Source organism: Sarcophilus harrisii, chromosome 5 (assembly GCF_902635505.1).
Source record: "Sarcophilus harrisii chromosome 5, mSarHar1.11, whole genome shotgun sequence".
Lineage (NCBI taxonomy): Eukaryota > Metazoa > Chordata > Mammalia > Dasyuromorphia > Dasyuridae > Sarcophilus > Sarcophilus harrisii.
In genome coordinates, this window is record NC_045430.1 from 61,910,649 (window position 1) to 61,927,591 (window position 16,943).

The 16,943-nt window shown below is 33.3% G+C and overlaps 1 protein-coding gene across 12 annotated transcripts in view; it reads left to right on the plus strand.

Moving 5' to 3' along the window:
- The window catches only part of ERC1 (ELKS/RAB6-interacting/CAST family member 1), a 339,530-nt gene that overhangs the window by 249,558 nt on the left and 73,029 nt on the right, over positions 1 to 16,943 (plus strand). For all 12 annotated transcript variants that reach the window (XM_031939566.1, XM_031939573.1, XM_031939569.1 and 9 more), the window contains one exon: positions 1,212 to 1,356. In XM_031939566.1, the coding sequence (XP_031795426.1) occupies positions 1,212 to 1,356 (145 nt within the window). The remainder of the gene's footprint in view (positions 1 to 1,211; positions 1,357 to 16,943) is intronic.

The window sequence follows — 16,943 nt, forward strand, 5'->3', positions numbered from 1 at the left end:
CAACTTTTTTTTTCCTGTCTATTGCTTACTTTGTATGCGTAAGCATTATTTTTATAATATTAACTATGTGGTATACTGTGGGTTTTTTTAACTAGTTAATGACATCAGGAAAGCTAATTTACATTTTTATCCAAAAATAACAACTTTCTTTGAAAGGGCAATTTCATTTAAGTCCTGATTTATGCAATGTCCTAAGTGCTGCTATGAGAAGGAAAAATAAAATAAAATAAAATAAAATAAAAATCCTCCCCTAAAGATGCTTATAATTTGTGGAGTAGATGTGGGGAAAATTAAGAAATATACACAAAAAATAATACAAATTAGAATATGTGGACATTAAAAAATTGAAATGTTCTGAGATAAAGAAGTTGCCCCAACTAATCAGTTCTAAAAGGTATAGGAAACTTATTTAAGCTTGATATCAGGAAAAATTTGTGACAAAGTTGTCCAGAAATAGAGTTGGCTGCATTAGGAGCCTCATTGGAACTATTTGAGCAGAATCTTAATGACTACTTTGTAGTCATGTTATATGTTTATATTACACTAATAAATATTAAATGCATTCATCAACTAAATCCCTAAGTTTTATCTGGTATTGATTGGACTAGGTAATCATTGAAATCTCTTCTGGCTTGAATTTTATAGGTATAGAAAAAATGGACAAATAGAATACTCGTGGGAGTGGGAAGGGAAGGGCATTCTATATTTAAGGAACATCATTCACAAAGAATAAAAACTAAGGAACATATTCACAAAGAATATTTCCCCAAATTATGAATAATTCTTTTTACAATGATAAACTATGTAGACATAGAGTATCGTGAATTATAGCTGAAGTTGCATTGTGGAGTATCTTGAATGCCAGCCTAAGGAATTTGATCTTTATATAGGAAATAGTAAAAAAAAACACTGAAGTTTTGAACAGTGAAGCAACTTGATCTTTTTACTTGTTCACTAGGAAGACGACTTTGGTCACTTAGAAATAAACTCCATAGTTCTGTGACTACTGAGTCATGCAGAATTATAGAATATAACTTATCAAGACTAAATTTTTACATAGCATATAATGCAAAATAATGTTTGCTTAAGTCGCAGCACATTCAAATGACGGTTTTGCAACCATTCCAAATGATCATTTGATTGGAGGGTGGGGAGGAGAGGGAATCTTGTGCTGTTCAGAATATTAATAGGCTCTGTACTTTGTTTTGTAGACAGGAAGCTCTCCTTGCTGCCATCAGTGAAAAAGATGCAAACATAGCTCTTCTGGAGCTTTCATCCTCCAAGAAGAAGACCCAAGATGAGGTGGCTGCATTGAAACGTGAGAAGGATCGTCTGGTACAGCAGCTGAAACAGCAGGTATGATTAAAGAAACAGTGGGAACCAAGTTAAGAAAGGGTCTCTAGAAATATGGGTACATTTCATTCCAGGATATGTCTGTCTTCCCTCCTCCCTCTCTCCATCCCTCCTTCTCTCCCTGCCCATGGTTTAAAGTATCCTGTGTTTTGTTAAATATTTCATTTCTAATTATCAAATTGGCCTTTGTAAACAAATGAGCTCATCTTTATTACAGATCTCTTTTCTGTGGATATGATATGTATAGTTTTCTAGAGAAACATTGAAGACTCTCCAGGTACCTCATAACCCTCTCTGTATACTGTAGAACAGGGACTCTTAACTTGGGGTCCATTAACTTTTTTCAAAAATGTTTTGAACTGTATTTCAGTATATTGATTTCCTTTGTAAGCATTTGTATTTTATTTTATCAATTTTAAAACATTATTCTGAAAAGGAATCCAAAGGCTCCATTGGACTGTCATAAAAGGTCCAAGAAAACACAAAAAATATTAAGATTCACCTCCAACAATATCAGGCACAAAGAGGACTTTATTATAAAAGGATTGATAATTCTTGGTGATTAGGTGGATCCTGGAATGGTTGAACCCAACTTTAACACCATCCCTTTCAAAATTTTGTGTCTAGGGTTTACCTAAAGCCTTTTACCTGTAAACATCAGAGAGCCAAAAGTTACCCTTTGTAAAGGCCAGAAGCAGATCTGAGATCTCTTTTGGTTTTGTTCACTGCTTAGGCCATTCTCTTACCATCACATGATGCAGTCTGTCCTTTTCTTTGTCATTATCCCCTACTCTTTTCTAATTATATTACTTTTTTTTTCCTACTTGTCTATGTGATTCTACTTGAAGAAATTAGAACCACGAGGCTTTTCCCCAGATTTCTTCTCTTCCATTGTGGAAGATACTAGTGATCAAACAGTTGTGTTTTTCATGGAATATTTGTACTTTAAATTTATTTTTTCATTTTTCAGACCAATATTAAATGTGCTCAAAAGTTTACTTATTAATTTTATAGCCCCCAAAAGTGTCCCTTTTCCACAAGATGGCATATACAACACATAGGATTCACTCAAGTACAAGGAAAACTTCAATATCATAAAATTATCTCTAACAAGAAGTAGAATTATCTGATTTTAGGATAGTTGTGAAACAAACATCAAGCCTATTTACTTTGCCATGCATTTCCATTAGCTTATAAAAGACAATTTCAAAGAGTCATGAAAAATGGTGCATAATAAGAATATTACTACATATGATTCTAATTTTTATCTTTTTACTTCACTATTTTTCCTTCCTTAAAAGAAGGATTCTCATGGAAGGGAGGCAGTATCAAGTAACAGTAAATGGTTGTGGTATAAAGAACAAAAGACATCATAAAAACCAGACAACCAAAAAGTATTGACTAGGAAAAGAGGTTGGTTCTTACGAAGTAAGAACAAAGCCTAACAGATGAACTACCCTTATGCCACACTCATATGTATGTAATGTCAAGCCACAAGTCATCAAGTATTTATTAAATACCTACTATGTACTAGGCATTGTACCAAAAAATGCCAAAAACAATCCCTGCTCTCAGAGACAGATTCATGGTAGAAACAACAAACATATACTTACATACACAGAAGATACACACACACACATATGACAGGTTGGAGAAGATCTCATAGGGAAAGTTCTAGCATTAAGAAAGATCAAGAAAGGTTTCTTGTAGAACTGTGATTCATGACCCCAGGTGGAAATTCATAAACTGAATGCAAGGGTTTCAAAATTGTGACATTGTCAGTAATTCTTTGATTTGCATATCTCTTTTATATACATATATATCCAAGATCATGTAAAAATTTCTCAGGCAAAAAAAAAGGTCACAAGCCGAAAAAGTTTAAGAAGTCTTTTTATAGAAGATAGGATTTTAGTTGAGACTTGCAAAACAATAGGTAGAGATGAAGAAGTAGAACATTATAGGATAGAACAGGTAGTGAAAATGCCTAAAGTTGGTAGATGATCCTTATATAAGGAACTGCCAGGAAGACATTATCAATATATTGCTGAGTACACGAGGGTTAATAAATTGTGATAAAATTGGAAAGGTAGCATTGAGCCAGTTTGTAAAGAGTTTTAAGTGCTAAACATGATATTTAATATGTAGTCCTAGAGGTAGTAAGAAATCAGAGTAATTTATTGATTGGGAATGGTAGGAGTGAAATGGTCAGATGTGTGGTTCAAGAAGATCAGTTTGATATGTAATTGGAGGATGGACTAAAAGAGGGAAAGACTTATAGCAGGCTATTGTATGAAGAGAAGAGATCCTGCATCAAAGTGATGACAACATGAGAGGAGTGAAAAGCCATATCCTACCTATGTGACGAAAGTAGAACCAACAGGAATTGAAAACAGATTGGAGGTAGGGAGGGAGAGGGTAAAGAGCCAAGGATGACTCATGAGATGAGCCTGAGTTACTGGAAAGTGGTGTGCTGGAGAATAGTAGAGAAGTTTGGAAAGTAGGAATTCTAGAGGAACTTTTGTATGTTGGACAGGAAACTGCCTGTCAATTTACCTACAAAATTCTAAATGTAATTATTCCATAGTAATTGTCAAATCTAGATTAATATATGCTTAGTGTATGTGAATGTCCCCAAAATCTTACAGGAATATTGTCCATTTAAGGATAAAAATGAAGCATTTCTGAGGAAAACAGTGATGATTTCCTCCAGATTGTAGAACCAAGCTTAAACTGTAATTCATGACCCCATGTGGAGATTTTTTTTCTCTTGCATTCATGGCTTCACAATCCTACCCACTCACAGTCCATCTGGGTTTGTATAAGAGCAAAGAAGGAGAGTTCTGTCAGAGACATTTTTGATTCTTTAATTTTTCATTATTTAAAGCTTAGATAATAGATAATTTTTTTAAAAATCGTTTTTTGAGAAAAGGATATAGCATCAGTGTTCTTTTTTAATTTAAAACTCCTAGATTTGAATTGCAAAGATATGCCTCAATCTAGAGACCATTTCTTTACAGGTTGTTGGAATTCACGTGGGGCCATTTTCATCATGGGATGGAGATGGGGAAGGGATTTTAAAAATGGGGGCTCCTTATCTAATGTGGTACCAATTTACACACACACACCTTCTAGGATAGTTTGTCTCTCTGACTTATTCATGGCAAAGCAGTCATTGGGGAGTCTTTTTCAGAGATGGGGAGGGGGGACATTACAAGAAAACAGAGCTAAAAGTTGTCTAACAAAATCCAGATGTGCTGTGGTGTGTGCCAGCCAGTATGTTCAGATTATAAGTTATGGCCTGCTGTGCTTGTCAAGCCAGCAGTGTAATTAAGTAAAAATAGAGAAAATTCTTTATGGCATTAATGTAATCTGTTCAGTGACACAATCTTTCACAAGGTGATCTCTGAATGTTTTTCCTTTTTCAAGTAAAGATTTTTATAATTTTGATATACCAATTGCTATGGTTTACGGATCTTATTTTTTAAATGAGTTGCAAAAAAATTCTTTTAAAAGGCACATTAGAGTTTCTTAATTTTAGAGACTACAAAGCTTAGTGCTAAAAAGATTCTCCTTTATTTTATTTAGTTATACTTTTTAAAACATTTTTTAATTGACTTTGTATTTAATATCAGTTATTTATACTTGTGACTCCTGCCTGGTAAGCCCTCCATACTAACAAAATCAGAGGATCTGAGTTCTGTGTCCTATCTCTGTCATTTAATTATCTCTGTGACTTTGGGCAAGTGATTTATCCTTAATAGGACATAGTTTCCTTCACTGTAAAATGAAGTCTTAGGCTAGATGACCTATAATGTGCCTTTTTACTCTAAAATTTGTGATTTTCATGAGGAAATAAAAGATCAAATAACTAAAAATATGGAAGCCTAATTAACGTTTTCATCAATTCTTGTAACTTCTCAAAATGTTGTAAAACAATAATACACATAAGGTGAAATAATTGCAACTATCTTTTTTTCTTTATTTTTTATTTTTTATTTAATAGCCTTTTATTTACAGGTTATATGCATGGATAACTTTACAGCGTTAACAATTGCCAAACCTCTTGTTCCAATTTTTCACCTCTTACCCCCCCACCCCCTCCCCTAGATGGCAGGATGACCAGTAGATGTTAAATACATTAAAATATAAATTAGATACACAATAAGTATACATGACCAAAACATTATTTTGCTGTATAAAAAGAATCAGACTCTGAAATATTGTACAATTAGCTTGTGAAGGAAATAAAAAATGAATTGCAACTATCTTCACAGACTTAGATATTAAGAACCTTTTAGAAATAAGAACATGACGAATTAATATTAGAGAAGGCTAATCCTTGTAATGCTTTACAGAACCTATTTCATCACTAACCCCTAGGCTTTGGCAGAACTGCACAAGTACCCATCGGCTTATGCTCTGGGATCCATTTAGCAATTCTCTTCCTACTGATGCAGTCTTTGCCAGCACACATCAGCTTTGCCCTCATGATTCTATTATGTGACAGTAAGCAGAAAAACTCAGTTCTTTGCTTCTTCTTTCCTGCCCTTTACAGGAATCCACCATCAAAGGAGAGGAGTCAGAAAGTGAGCAATAGGAGATTGAAAGGGAAAAAATGACTGAAATTTCTAAAGATCTTAGGAAGAAAAGAAAGTAAATTAAAAACCTTGAGCACAAGTAGATAAATCAACAAGGAAGACATTAATAAGAGAAGAAAAGAGGCCATCCAAAGCTTCTTTAATAAGTCCAAACATCTTTAGATAATTGCAAAAAAGATGAAAATGAATCAAAACCTAATGAAGTAGAGGCTATGCATTTCCAAAAGAGCACAGTATCTTGCAGGATCTCTTGGTTCAAGAGAGAAACAAGACTTGAGAGAGTGGAATTTATGACCTGTCCACCACAAAAAAAGTTGTCAAAAAAGAAAATTTGACTTGTTTTGTTTTGTTTTTGTTTTTGTTTTGGGGTTTTGTCATTTAGTGTATGGAGATCATTATAATGAGAGTTTAAGAATGGCTTCTTAATGTGCCATTTGAAAGGAATTTTAAAGCATGAATGAATGAAAAAAATGTATTAAGCCTCTTACTTTGTACAAAGTATGTAAAAAGAAAATCAAAGCATAGTTCAGGCTCTCAAGGAGCTCACATTTTAGTACTGAGAGAATACCAAGGAGCTTTAAACTATAAGTCATAGAGAAATGTGCAATAGCAAAGCATATGGTAATCCATCTTCTTTTATCTATGGATAAATTGTATTTGATGAGGTTCAGCGCAGGTCAGGGAGTTATGGGAACCCCTTTGTGGTCAGTGAAGGTCCTTCATAAAAGAATTTACAAACCTGAAAAGTTAGACTGGGAAAAAGAAATTTATTGGCACTGAAAAGTTGGCCTTTGCTAGGAAGACTGAATTGTCAGAGGCAAGGTCCTGACAGATAGAAAGTTCCTACCAGAGAAATGCCAACAGGAAGGTAAAAAGGGGTGTAGTCCTGTTAGGGAAATAGGTGAGAGAGATAAAGAGGGTTAACGCTGAAAAGAGAATGTCTTTTCACGATGGGCAGAAGGCCCTTGCAGGCAGCTATGCCGAGACACAGAGAGAGAGGGGACCTTGATGGATAAATATGATAAAATCATAGCTTGAGAGTTGGAGCTGTGTGGGACGGGTACTAGACCCCTTTCCCAAATTAACTAATCAGAGATATCTTCAGGTTCAAAGAGAAAGTATTTATTTAGTCCCTGCAGGGAGTGGCCCAGACACACACCTGGGAGCCATCCCAGCTCCCTCCATGTGCTGTGAACCTGGCCAACTTCCTGCTTGTCCAGGATTTAAAAAGCAAAAGACTCAAGCCTTTTCATTGGATAGATTAAAAGGACATAACCATCCTTGCCCAATGTTGTCTGCTTCCTGTGGGTCATATCACTTCCTGTGGGTCTGACTTTTACAGATACATGACTCCCTCCAATCCGGGGCTCAAGACTTGGCAATAGAGATCATGTGATTTAGTCTGGAACTGAGAAAACTTCATCCAGTCATTTCTATTCAGAGCCAACCAAAGGAAGGGGCCTCTTTCAAAGTCTTTCAAAGTATTGCTTTGAAATTTAAGTATTGAATTTGAATTTGAAATACTTAAGTATTTAAGTCTGACTTTAAGTATTGCTTTGTTGTATAAATTGTTCTCCTAAGTCTACTCTTTTTACTCTATTGGTTAAAAGGAATTTTCTCAGGATTCTCTGAAACCATCCCTTCCTCATTTCTTATAGCACAACAGTATTCCATCATATTCACATACTATCACTTGAGGAGTATCCCTTAGTTTCCAATTTTTGATGACTATTAATTTTGTACATATAGGTCCTTTCCCTTGTCTTTTCTATCTTTGAGAGTATAGCTTGATAAGAAACAAAATATATTTCCAAGAACTCTACTGACTTACTGATGAATGCAGGAAATGATTTATTTTACATTCTTGCAAGAATGGGTTTCTAGATGAGTAGATATACCTTTGAAAATTCAGACAGCATTTTATTTCCTATCCTGAAACATAGGTCCCTCCCCTGATTCCTCATTAATTGGATGGTAAGGAAGTTACACAATATGAATCTCCACCCCTCCTTACATAGCTAGTCTTTGCTTCTAAGGAGCTTATATTTTAGAAGGAGAGAGGTTACAGAGGAGGGCTTGGGAGAAGAACTAAAGGTTCTTTTCAAACCTTAGACCACCACCCCTGATTATAAAAGTCAGTCCGTGCCCTTGAGGAGCTTACATTCTTCTGGAGAAAGGTACTCTCACTTTAATTATTCCTTGATGTCCTAGTGGGTTTCAGTTTTCTAATTTTTTTCATTTTTCCGATTTAATTTTCATAATTGTAGAAAACAAATGCCCATTCATTTCCCCTAGCTCTAATAGTGGTTATCATTGAGTGAAAATATACAGACAAATTAATAAAAGAGTTTGCTTTTCATGATGGCTAGACCAGTTCAGAGTTCCATTAATATAACTGTTTTTCCACAGCCCTTTAACCTTTGTCATTTTACTTTTTTATCAACTTTAATAATAATAGGTGTGAGGTAGGACCTCAGAATTGTTTTAATTTGCATTTCTCTTATTTCCTAGTGCAATGTTTCTTTTTAAACAAGAGTATTGATAACCTAGATTTCTTCTGATAACCTTATATACTTTGACTGTTAGTTGGGGAATGTTTTTTTTCTTAGAATATTACAGAAGGCTACTGTAAAAAAAAATTCTCCCATTTACCTTCTTTTCTCATTTTAGCTCTTTTGTTTGTGTATAAATTTAAATTTTATATAATTAAGATTAGCCATTTTACTTTATATGATCTTCAATCTTATTTGGCCATGAACTCTTCCTTTATCCTTAGATCTGACAGATGATTTCTTTCATATGAATCAAATTTTTTAAAATGTCACCTCTTAAGACTAAGTCATGGGCCCATTTGTGTTTTACTTTGATTTACAGTGTGAGATGGTGGTCTCTATCAGACTGTTTTCTAGTTTTTCTAATGGTTTTTATCATTTCATGAGTTTTTACTCTTAATAGGTAGGATCTTTAGATTTACCAAACACAAAGTTTATCAAATTGTTTTGATGCTTATTGCTTTGTGGTATATTTGGAGATCTAATGATAAGTCATTTCTTTTCCCATTTTAAAAACTTCATTTCCTTGATTTTTTTTAATTTTCTGAACTCCTTACAAGTTTTATTATTTTTTCTAGTTCTCTAAAGTCATTTTTGATAGTTTGATTAATGTGGTAATGAATAATTAAGTCATTTTAGGCAATATTGTCAAGTTTATTATAGTGGCTTGGCCTATCCTTGACAGTATGTCTTCCATTATTTAGATCTGTCTGTATTTGTGTGAGAAGTGTTTTGTAATTATGTTCTTATAATTCCTGTGTGTGCTTTGACAGGTAGACTTTCAAGTGTTTTATGTATTCAGAAGTAATTTAAAATTAATTTTTCTTTCTGTCTCTTAATACAAAATTACTAATTATGTATAGGTTTATTTTATATCTTGCAATTCTCTCAATTTCTTTATGGTCTAAATTAGCTTTTTGGTTGACTCTTTAAGGCAGTGGTTCTCAAAGTAAAGTCCAGAGATTCTCTGGTGGTCTCTGAAACCCTTTCAGAAAGTCTGCAAATTCAAATTAATTTTTTTTCTAATATGGTAAATATTTATCAATATAATCCACATAAACAAAAATTCTTCAGTCAGATCCTCAGTAGTTTTTAAATAGTATAAAGATAGTGAAAACAAAAGTTTGAGAACCACTGCTTTAAAGTTTTCAAGGTAAACCATTAAATCATCTGAAAAAAGCAATAATTTCATCTCTTTACTGCCTGTATTTATTCCTCTAATTTCTTTTTCTTATCTTATTACTATAGCTTGTGTTTCTAAAACTATAATGAATAATAATGATGATAGCAGATATCCTCACTTTATTCCTAAGCTTGTTGGAAAGACCTATAGTTTATCTTCATTATAGTTTATCCTATATTTTTTTCTGTGCTTTCCTAATCATTTTAATAGGAACAAGTAATTTTTTTTGTCAAAACCTTTTATTGTACCTCTTGAATTAATTTTATGATTTTTGTTTTTCTTGCTATTAACATGGTAAATTATGTTTATAGTTTTCCTGATATTTAACAATGTATTTCTGATATAAAATCAACCTGTTATGTTTTTGTCATGTTTGTCATTTGGTGTATTACGTTTTCTAATATTTTATTTATAATTTTTCCCTCAGTGTGTTCCTTAGAGATATTATATTTCCATAGTTTTCTTTTCTCTATTTTGATTTCCTCAGATTAGAAATTAAAACTTCATTTGTATCATAGAATTAGGTAAGACATATACTTCCTTCTTTTCCTGTTTTTTCCATTTTATGTAGTATTGAAATTAACTAATCTTTAAATGTTTAGTGGAATTCATTTGTAAATCTATCTAGTCCTGTTGGCTTTTTTCCTTTCCTTTGGATCAACTCACTTCAGTGTTTGGAAATCTCCAGTGTTTGGAAAGTATGGGAGGTCTACAGAGCCATTGTGCTGACCTCATAGTTGTATGATTGGGGATTCTGGACAGTGTACCAGCACCATGCCAGGAAATTGAATCTCTTCCATGTGAATTGTCTTAGGAAGATTCTGAAGATCACCTGGCAGGATAAGGAACCAGACACTGAAGTTTTTTCTCAATCTGTCAGCATTCCATCTCTACTGCAGAGAGTGCAATTCGGTTGATCTGATCACTTTGTTTGAATGCCAAACATACACTTGCCAAAAAGATTATTTTATGAAAAATTTACACATAGTAAATGCTCACAAGGGTCAGAAAAAGCGATACAAGGACACTCTCAAGGTCTCTCCTAAGAACTTTGGAATCAATTATATGATATGGGAGACACAGGGCACTAGCATGGTGTGCACTCATCAGAGAAAATGCTGTGCTCTATGCACAGAATTATTAGCGCAGAAGAAACATGAGATATGCAAAGTTAGAGCAACCTGAAATGTTCTTTGGAACTATTTCTGTCTGACCTGTAGCAGAGCATTCCAAGTTTGTATTGGTCTAATCAGTCACAGTCGGATACCCTATAACTTGACTATAACATGGTGACATCATTTTGGTCCTCTTTGAGAATGAAGGATACCAGCCAAAAGCTATGCCAAGGACTGGATACAAGATAAGAAAATAGAAATTAAAAAAAGGTGAGTTTCTGCCCCCAGGTTGCTTATAGTCTAATGGGGAAAGATAGACAAAAGGAAACTGAAAAGGGAAGGGAAAAGTAGCCATTGAGGAGTACCCAGAATTAGATGGATTTGAAGCCAAGCAAGAGATTTATTTTCAACATGAAGACTACATTAGAGGAAGAGAAACTCTAAGTCAAAATTTAAAAAGACAAAAGAAGATCCTTGACAAATGTAGGGAAATAATTAGCCAGCTGGATAAGACTGATAAGAAGGAAGACTGAACAGCTGCAGAAAAAGGAGTTGAAGAAACTCCTTTCACTCCATTATTACTAAGCTATCCCAGAATGCAGAGGCCGTGTCTGGCATGCCGGCTGGATTCCCATGTGATGGAGCAGACTTTCTCAGAGGAGCTATTTCTGTTCCCGCCTCTTAAGAGACTCACTAAATACATCAGAAAAGAGAGCACTCAATACAGCTTTTCAGAATTTTAAGGACTCAAATTTTGACCAAGGCAATGGCTTAACTAAAACTTAAGCTTAGTGTAAATCTGGAACTGGAAGAACCTGCAGATTTGTGTAAATAGTGTAATTTTGGATATTCTAAGTACTTGAAGAATAGAAGTGATATTAATAAGAAGAAATTGATTTGTAGTTATTGAGAATATAATTTGTTTAAAATTGACACCATAAAAAGGAGGTAGGGACACAGGTGAGTTTCACATTGATGGGATCACAGATCTATTGATGTTATTAATCAGTACATACACATTTGATAAACATGCAGTAGGTGGCTCCTCAGAATCTGGGTAACATATATATAATAATATAATCTATTTGATATTCTTCGTAATTTAAAACTGGCGAATCCATAAACGACTCTGAGCCATATAACATACCTTTCCTCTGGCCTTTAGAATAGGGATATGCAAACTGCTATGACATCACCATTGTCAAAGTTGAATACTGCAAAATAAGATTCAATAATCCCCAAAATTTGAGAACTTGTCATGAGACTGTCAGGGAACCAGTGACATGCCACTATTATAGGAAAACATACTAGTCTATTATATAATACTTGGGTTTTCCTCATTTTAGTCTTTGCTTAGCGTAATGGTTAACAATCAAGCTGTCCTTTGATAGCTTTTTTCCTGGTACATAATCTCAGAAAATCTTTCATAGGATATCACACTTCAGATAATGATAGTTGTCTTCTGATTGATATTTTCTTATTAGTAGTAAGTTCTTCCAGTTCCAAAATAAGGTCAGAATTGAAAGTTTCTGTGTCTCTAAGGTCTAGGTAATTCATTCCTGGTAGTGTACCTTTTGTTACAGCAGTAGATTGCAATGCTTCCTAAGATTTGACCACAGAGACAGCTAAACTATTTTTCAACTGTCTGATAATCTAGTTAGGTATGATTTCCTCTCAGTTTGAAAATGGTATCTGCATTTTTTATCAAAATTATATTCCATTCCTCTTTTCATTAGCATTAATTTCTAACTATAAAAAAATCAGGAGCATAAAATTATGGTGTACATTCTTCCTGGGTCAAATTATCTCTGTGTGTTTTAAAGCTTCTTGGGATACATCCTCCCAAATCCTTATTAACTGTTTCTCTCACATACTTGGAGACTTTTGTGATCAGAGTAGATGAGAACATTGATAAATTTTTTACTGCCTAAATATTTAACCTCAGTTTAAAAAGAGAAAGAAAGGGAAGGAAAAAGAAGAATTTATCTTTAATTGAAAGGGAAATTCCTGGACATTTTTAAAAATGACCGAATTTTTAAATGAGCAATACCAAAATTTAAGGTTCCTTAGGGGAAGCCTGGCAGAGGGAAAGAATTGTATCTAAAGTTTTGTTGTGACAAAACCCTTGAAAATAAGATTTCTGCATAAAGCTCTTCTTTCCAGATGAAGTCATAAAAAAAAAACTTTTTTTCTCTGAAATGTGGAAGAATATTAGCATGATATTTAATTTTTCATGTCTTTCTGTTTAAAGTCTTTTTCAATCAGGGCAACTAAGTGGTGCAGTGGATAGAGCACCAGCCCTGAAATCAGGAGGACCTGTGTTCAAATCTGTTCTCAGACACTTAACAAATCCTAGCTTTGTGATCCAGGGCAAGTCACTTAACTGCAATTGCCTCAGCAAAAAAAAAAAAAAAAAAAAAAAAAAAAAAAAAAAATCTCTTTCTATGTATAGTTGTCCAACAAACGTGACCTCACATTTTTTGTTTTGCTCCTACCTGAATTTTCAAATTTTCTTGGAAAATTGCAAAGCTTGTTTAATTATTTCAGATTTATAAGAAGGAATAAGACAGAATAATGTGGTAGTGATATGAAATGATACTTGTACTTCAGTCTGTTAATGAATATCAAATCAAATGAATATATAGAAGTTATATTATCAAGCCAAAGGAACAAATTCTCTGACTTTCTAGATATTTAATTCCTAAGAATGCTTAGTTCGTGACCTCATTTAAAAATGAATTTGTAGCTCTAGCATTCAGTATTTGTACCTAAATTCCAAAACAAGTGGCTTTATCAAAAAAGCACTCAAGTAGAATAGAATTAAGAACTCTTGAATAACAATGTTGGGTTTTTTTTTTTTTACATGACCAAACCGTTATTTTGCTGTACAAAAAGAATCAGACTCTGAAATATTGTACAATTAGCCTGTGAAGGAAATCAAAAATGCAGGTGGGCAAAAATATGGGGATTGGGAATTCAATGTAATGGTTCTTAGTCATCTCCCAGAGTTCTTTCGCTGGGTGTAGCTGGTTCAATTCATTACTGCTCCATTGGAAATGATTTGGTTGATCACATTGCTGAGGATGGCCAAGTCCATCAGAATTGGTCATCATATAGTATTGTTGTTGAAGTATATAGTGATCTCTTGGCCCTGCTTAACAATGTTGTTTTATAAATTTTGAATATGTCTTCATGTTTGATATATGGTTGAAGGGAACAACACATTAAAGACTGCTAACCCATGATGTTATAAGGAAGTACCAGATCTACATGATAACTAAAGTTAGCTTTGTACAAATAAAATTTTTTCTTTAAGATAAATATCTTAATCTCAAATATAATCACTGGAACATCTTTCTACCTCAATTGATGATGTTGGTAGTAGTGGTGATGATGATGATAAATTACCATCTAAATATTTTAAATAAATGATAGAAAGGCCAGACAACTGTGATCTTTTCTCATAAAACTAAATGAGTATGTATTGGTTTATAAGGAAATAATTATCAAAAGGCGTTATAATCAATTGAAATAACATGTAAAGTAATTTGCAAATCTTATAATACTGTATAAATGCTAGTTATTATTATTCTTTTAAGGAATTTTGATTTTGTGGATAATGTAACATTATCATTTTAGAAATTAAATAGTAACATCCATATGTGTTCATTCTTGTCTGACATATAGTGAATGCCTTTAAAATTCATGTTAGAAAATGGTATTAATATTCATTCTAGTTTTAGTTAAGTTTCTGAAAAACATTACAATAGAGCCATTGCTTGACATTCACAGGTTTCACATTCACGATGTTGGTTATTTGTGGGCTGACCACGTATAATTAAATGAGCATTTTTGGAGATTTGCAATACACTGGAAATCACACATGGCATATATATGTAAAGAAATCTAAAATATTTTAGTAAGTCATAAATGCTGTATATTATTAACCTATTTTATCATTTACTACCATAAGCATATATCCATACATTTATTATAAACACTTAAATTTTGTTAAAAGTTTTAATGTGTTAAAAGAACCACAGGCTACATACTCTTTTTGGGAACACCTCCTCTTTGTTTCTCTACCTTCCAGAGTCAGTCACATAATTTTCCCCACATCTTGCACTTTTCCTAAGAAAAGGACATCATTTTCTCTATGAAGTAACTGCTGTAGCTACACCTGGGTCTGCAAAGACTTTGCATATTATGTGAGATATTAATATCCCTCACATAGAAACTAAAACTTTTAATGGGTGCAGCATGTTTTTTTTAATTACTTGATTTGTGTGTTAAATAAATATTATCAGAATTATTAAAAATAAAGTCTTGGTGTGAGGCCTAATTAATTGTGGCTTTTAACATTCACAGAGATCCTGCACCTCTAGCCCCTGCAAATGTTAAGATACAGCTATATATGTCTTTCCCCTCTCCCCCACTTTTTATTGAAAAGATCTGAGTCCTAAAATTTCTGGTTCTGCTTACTATCCTAAGTAAGCTTTATTAATCTTCAGTGTAGATGTAAAGGACCTCCATTAAAGTCACAGGGCGAATCTTTAAAGGTTGTAAGGAGATTTCTTGATGAAGATGAGCAAGTCAATATCTACTATTATGATGATTATAAGGTTAATTTTGAACCAAGACTCACTTCTACAGCATGGAAAGAATCTGAAGGAAATCTTGATGGATCATTATCCTATTTAATATTAATAATGGTCTATTAAGATTTATAAAACTTTTCTTAAAATATTTATTGATCATCTGAGCTTTTTGACACAGTTGGTAACCCTCTTCTAGATTCTCCTTCTGTATGTCTGACTGCTTCTCATTCTCCTTTCCTGGATTTTCATGCAGATCAACCACACTAACTATACAGGTGGTCCCCCAGGCTCTCCTCTTTTCCCTCTTTAATGTCTCACTTGTCAGTCTCACCAGCTTCCATCAGTTCACTTATCTTCTCAATATGCATGTAAAAATGTACTTTATCCTACTGTAACCTCTTTGTTAAGCAACAGTCTCACACCAACACCTACCTTTTATACATTTCAAATTCAACATAGCCAAAGCATAATTCTTTTCCTTGTTACAAATTCTCTATTACTGTTGAGGGAATCACCATTTTTCCATTCACTCAGGCTTACAACCCAGATGATATCCTTGACTCCTCACTCTTTGTATCCAATTTGTTGTCAGAATCTGTCAGTTTTACTTTTGTAAATTTTGTCCATTTTTAATGCCATTATTCTGATGCAGGCTCTTATTACCTCATTCCTGGAATGTTGGCTATAGCCTTTTAATTGGTCTTCCTGGTACAAGTTTCTCCCTGTTAGTGTATCTTCCACTTAATTGCCAGAGTTTTTCCTACAATGTTTTGTTCAATTCTATATTTGTCCATTGGATCATCTTTCTGTTAGACTTGTCTGAAACCAAGAGAAGGACATTGAAATCTCCTACCATTATGGTTACCATTTTTGTATTTGTATAGTTCAGTTAATGTTTTCTTTGTAAATTTAAGTGCTAAAACTTTAGAACATATAAGTTTAATATTGATATTGGTTTGTGCATGTTTTTTTAGCAATATTTCTTTGTTTATTCATTTTTGTATTTTGATTGTCTTTTGTTTTATCTCATAGCAAGATTGCAGCTTTTCCTTTTTTGAATTCATATAATGCATAATAATTTTTTTGTTTTATTGTTTTTATTTTAATGTACATTTTACTTTTTTAAAGTGTTTCTTGTGAGCAAGAAATTTGGGGAGTTTTGTTTTCTTACCCCATCTGTCATTTTCTTTCATTTTTATTGGATCATTTAATCCGTAAAGTTGAGAGTTAACATTTTCTTCCATTTTTCGATAATATTGTCTTGACTTTTTTTCTGCAAATTAGGACTTTTCCCCTCTTTCACTATAAACACAACATATTCATTTATTTTAGTTTAATCTATTTTAAGGTGATTTTATTCCCACTGTCTTTTTTCCTTACCCTCAAGAGTTTTGAGTCAAGATAATTCCACTCATCTGTTGCACCTTTTCCTGGTTTTGAAGTCTTGCTTCATTTTGTTTTCTTAATTGTTTTTACCTTATTATTTAATTCTTCCTCTCTTTTTTCCCTTCTCAGTTAAGTAGTCAATAAAATCCCCCTTTCTT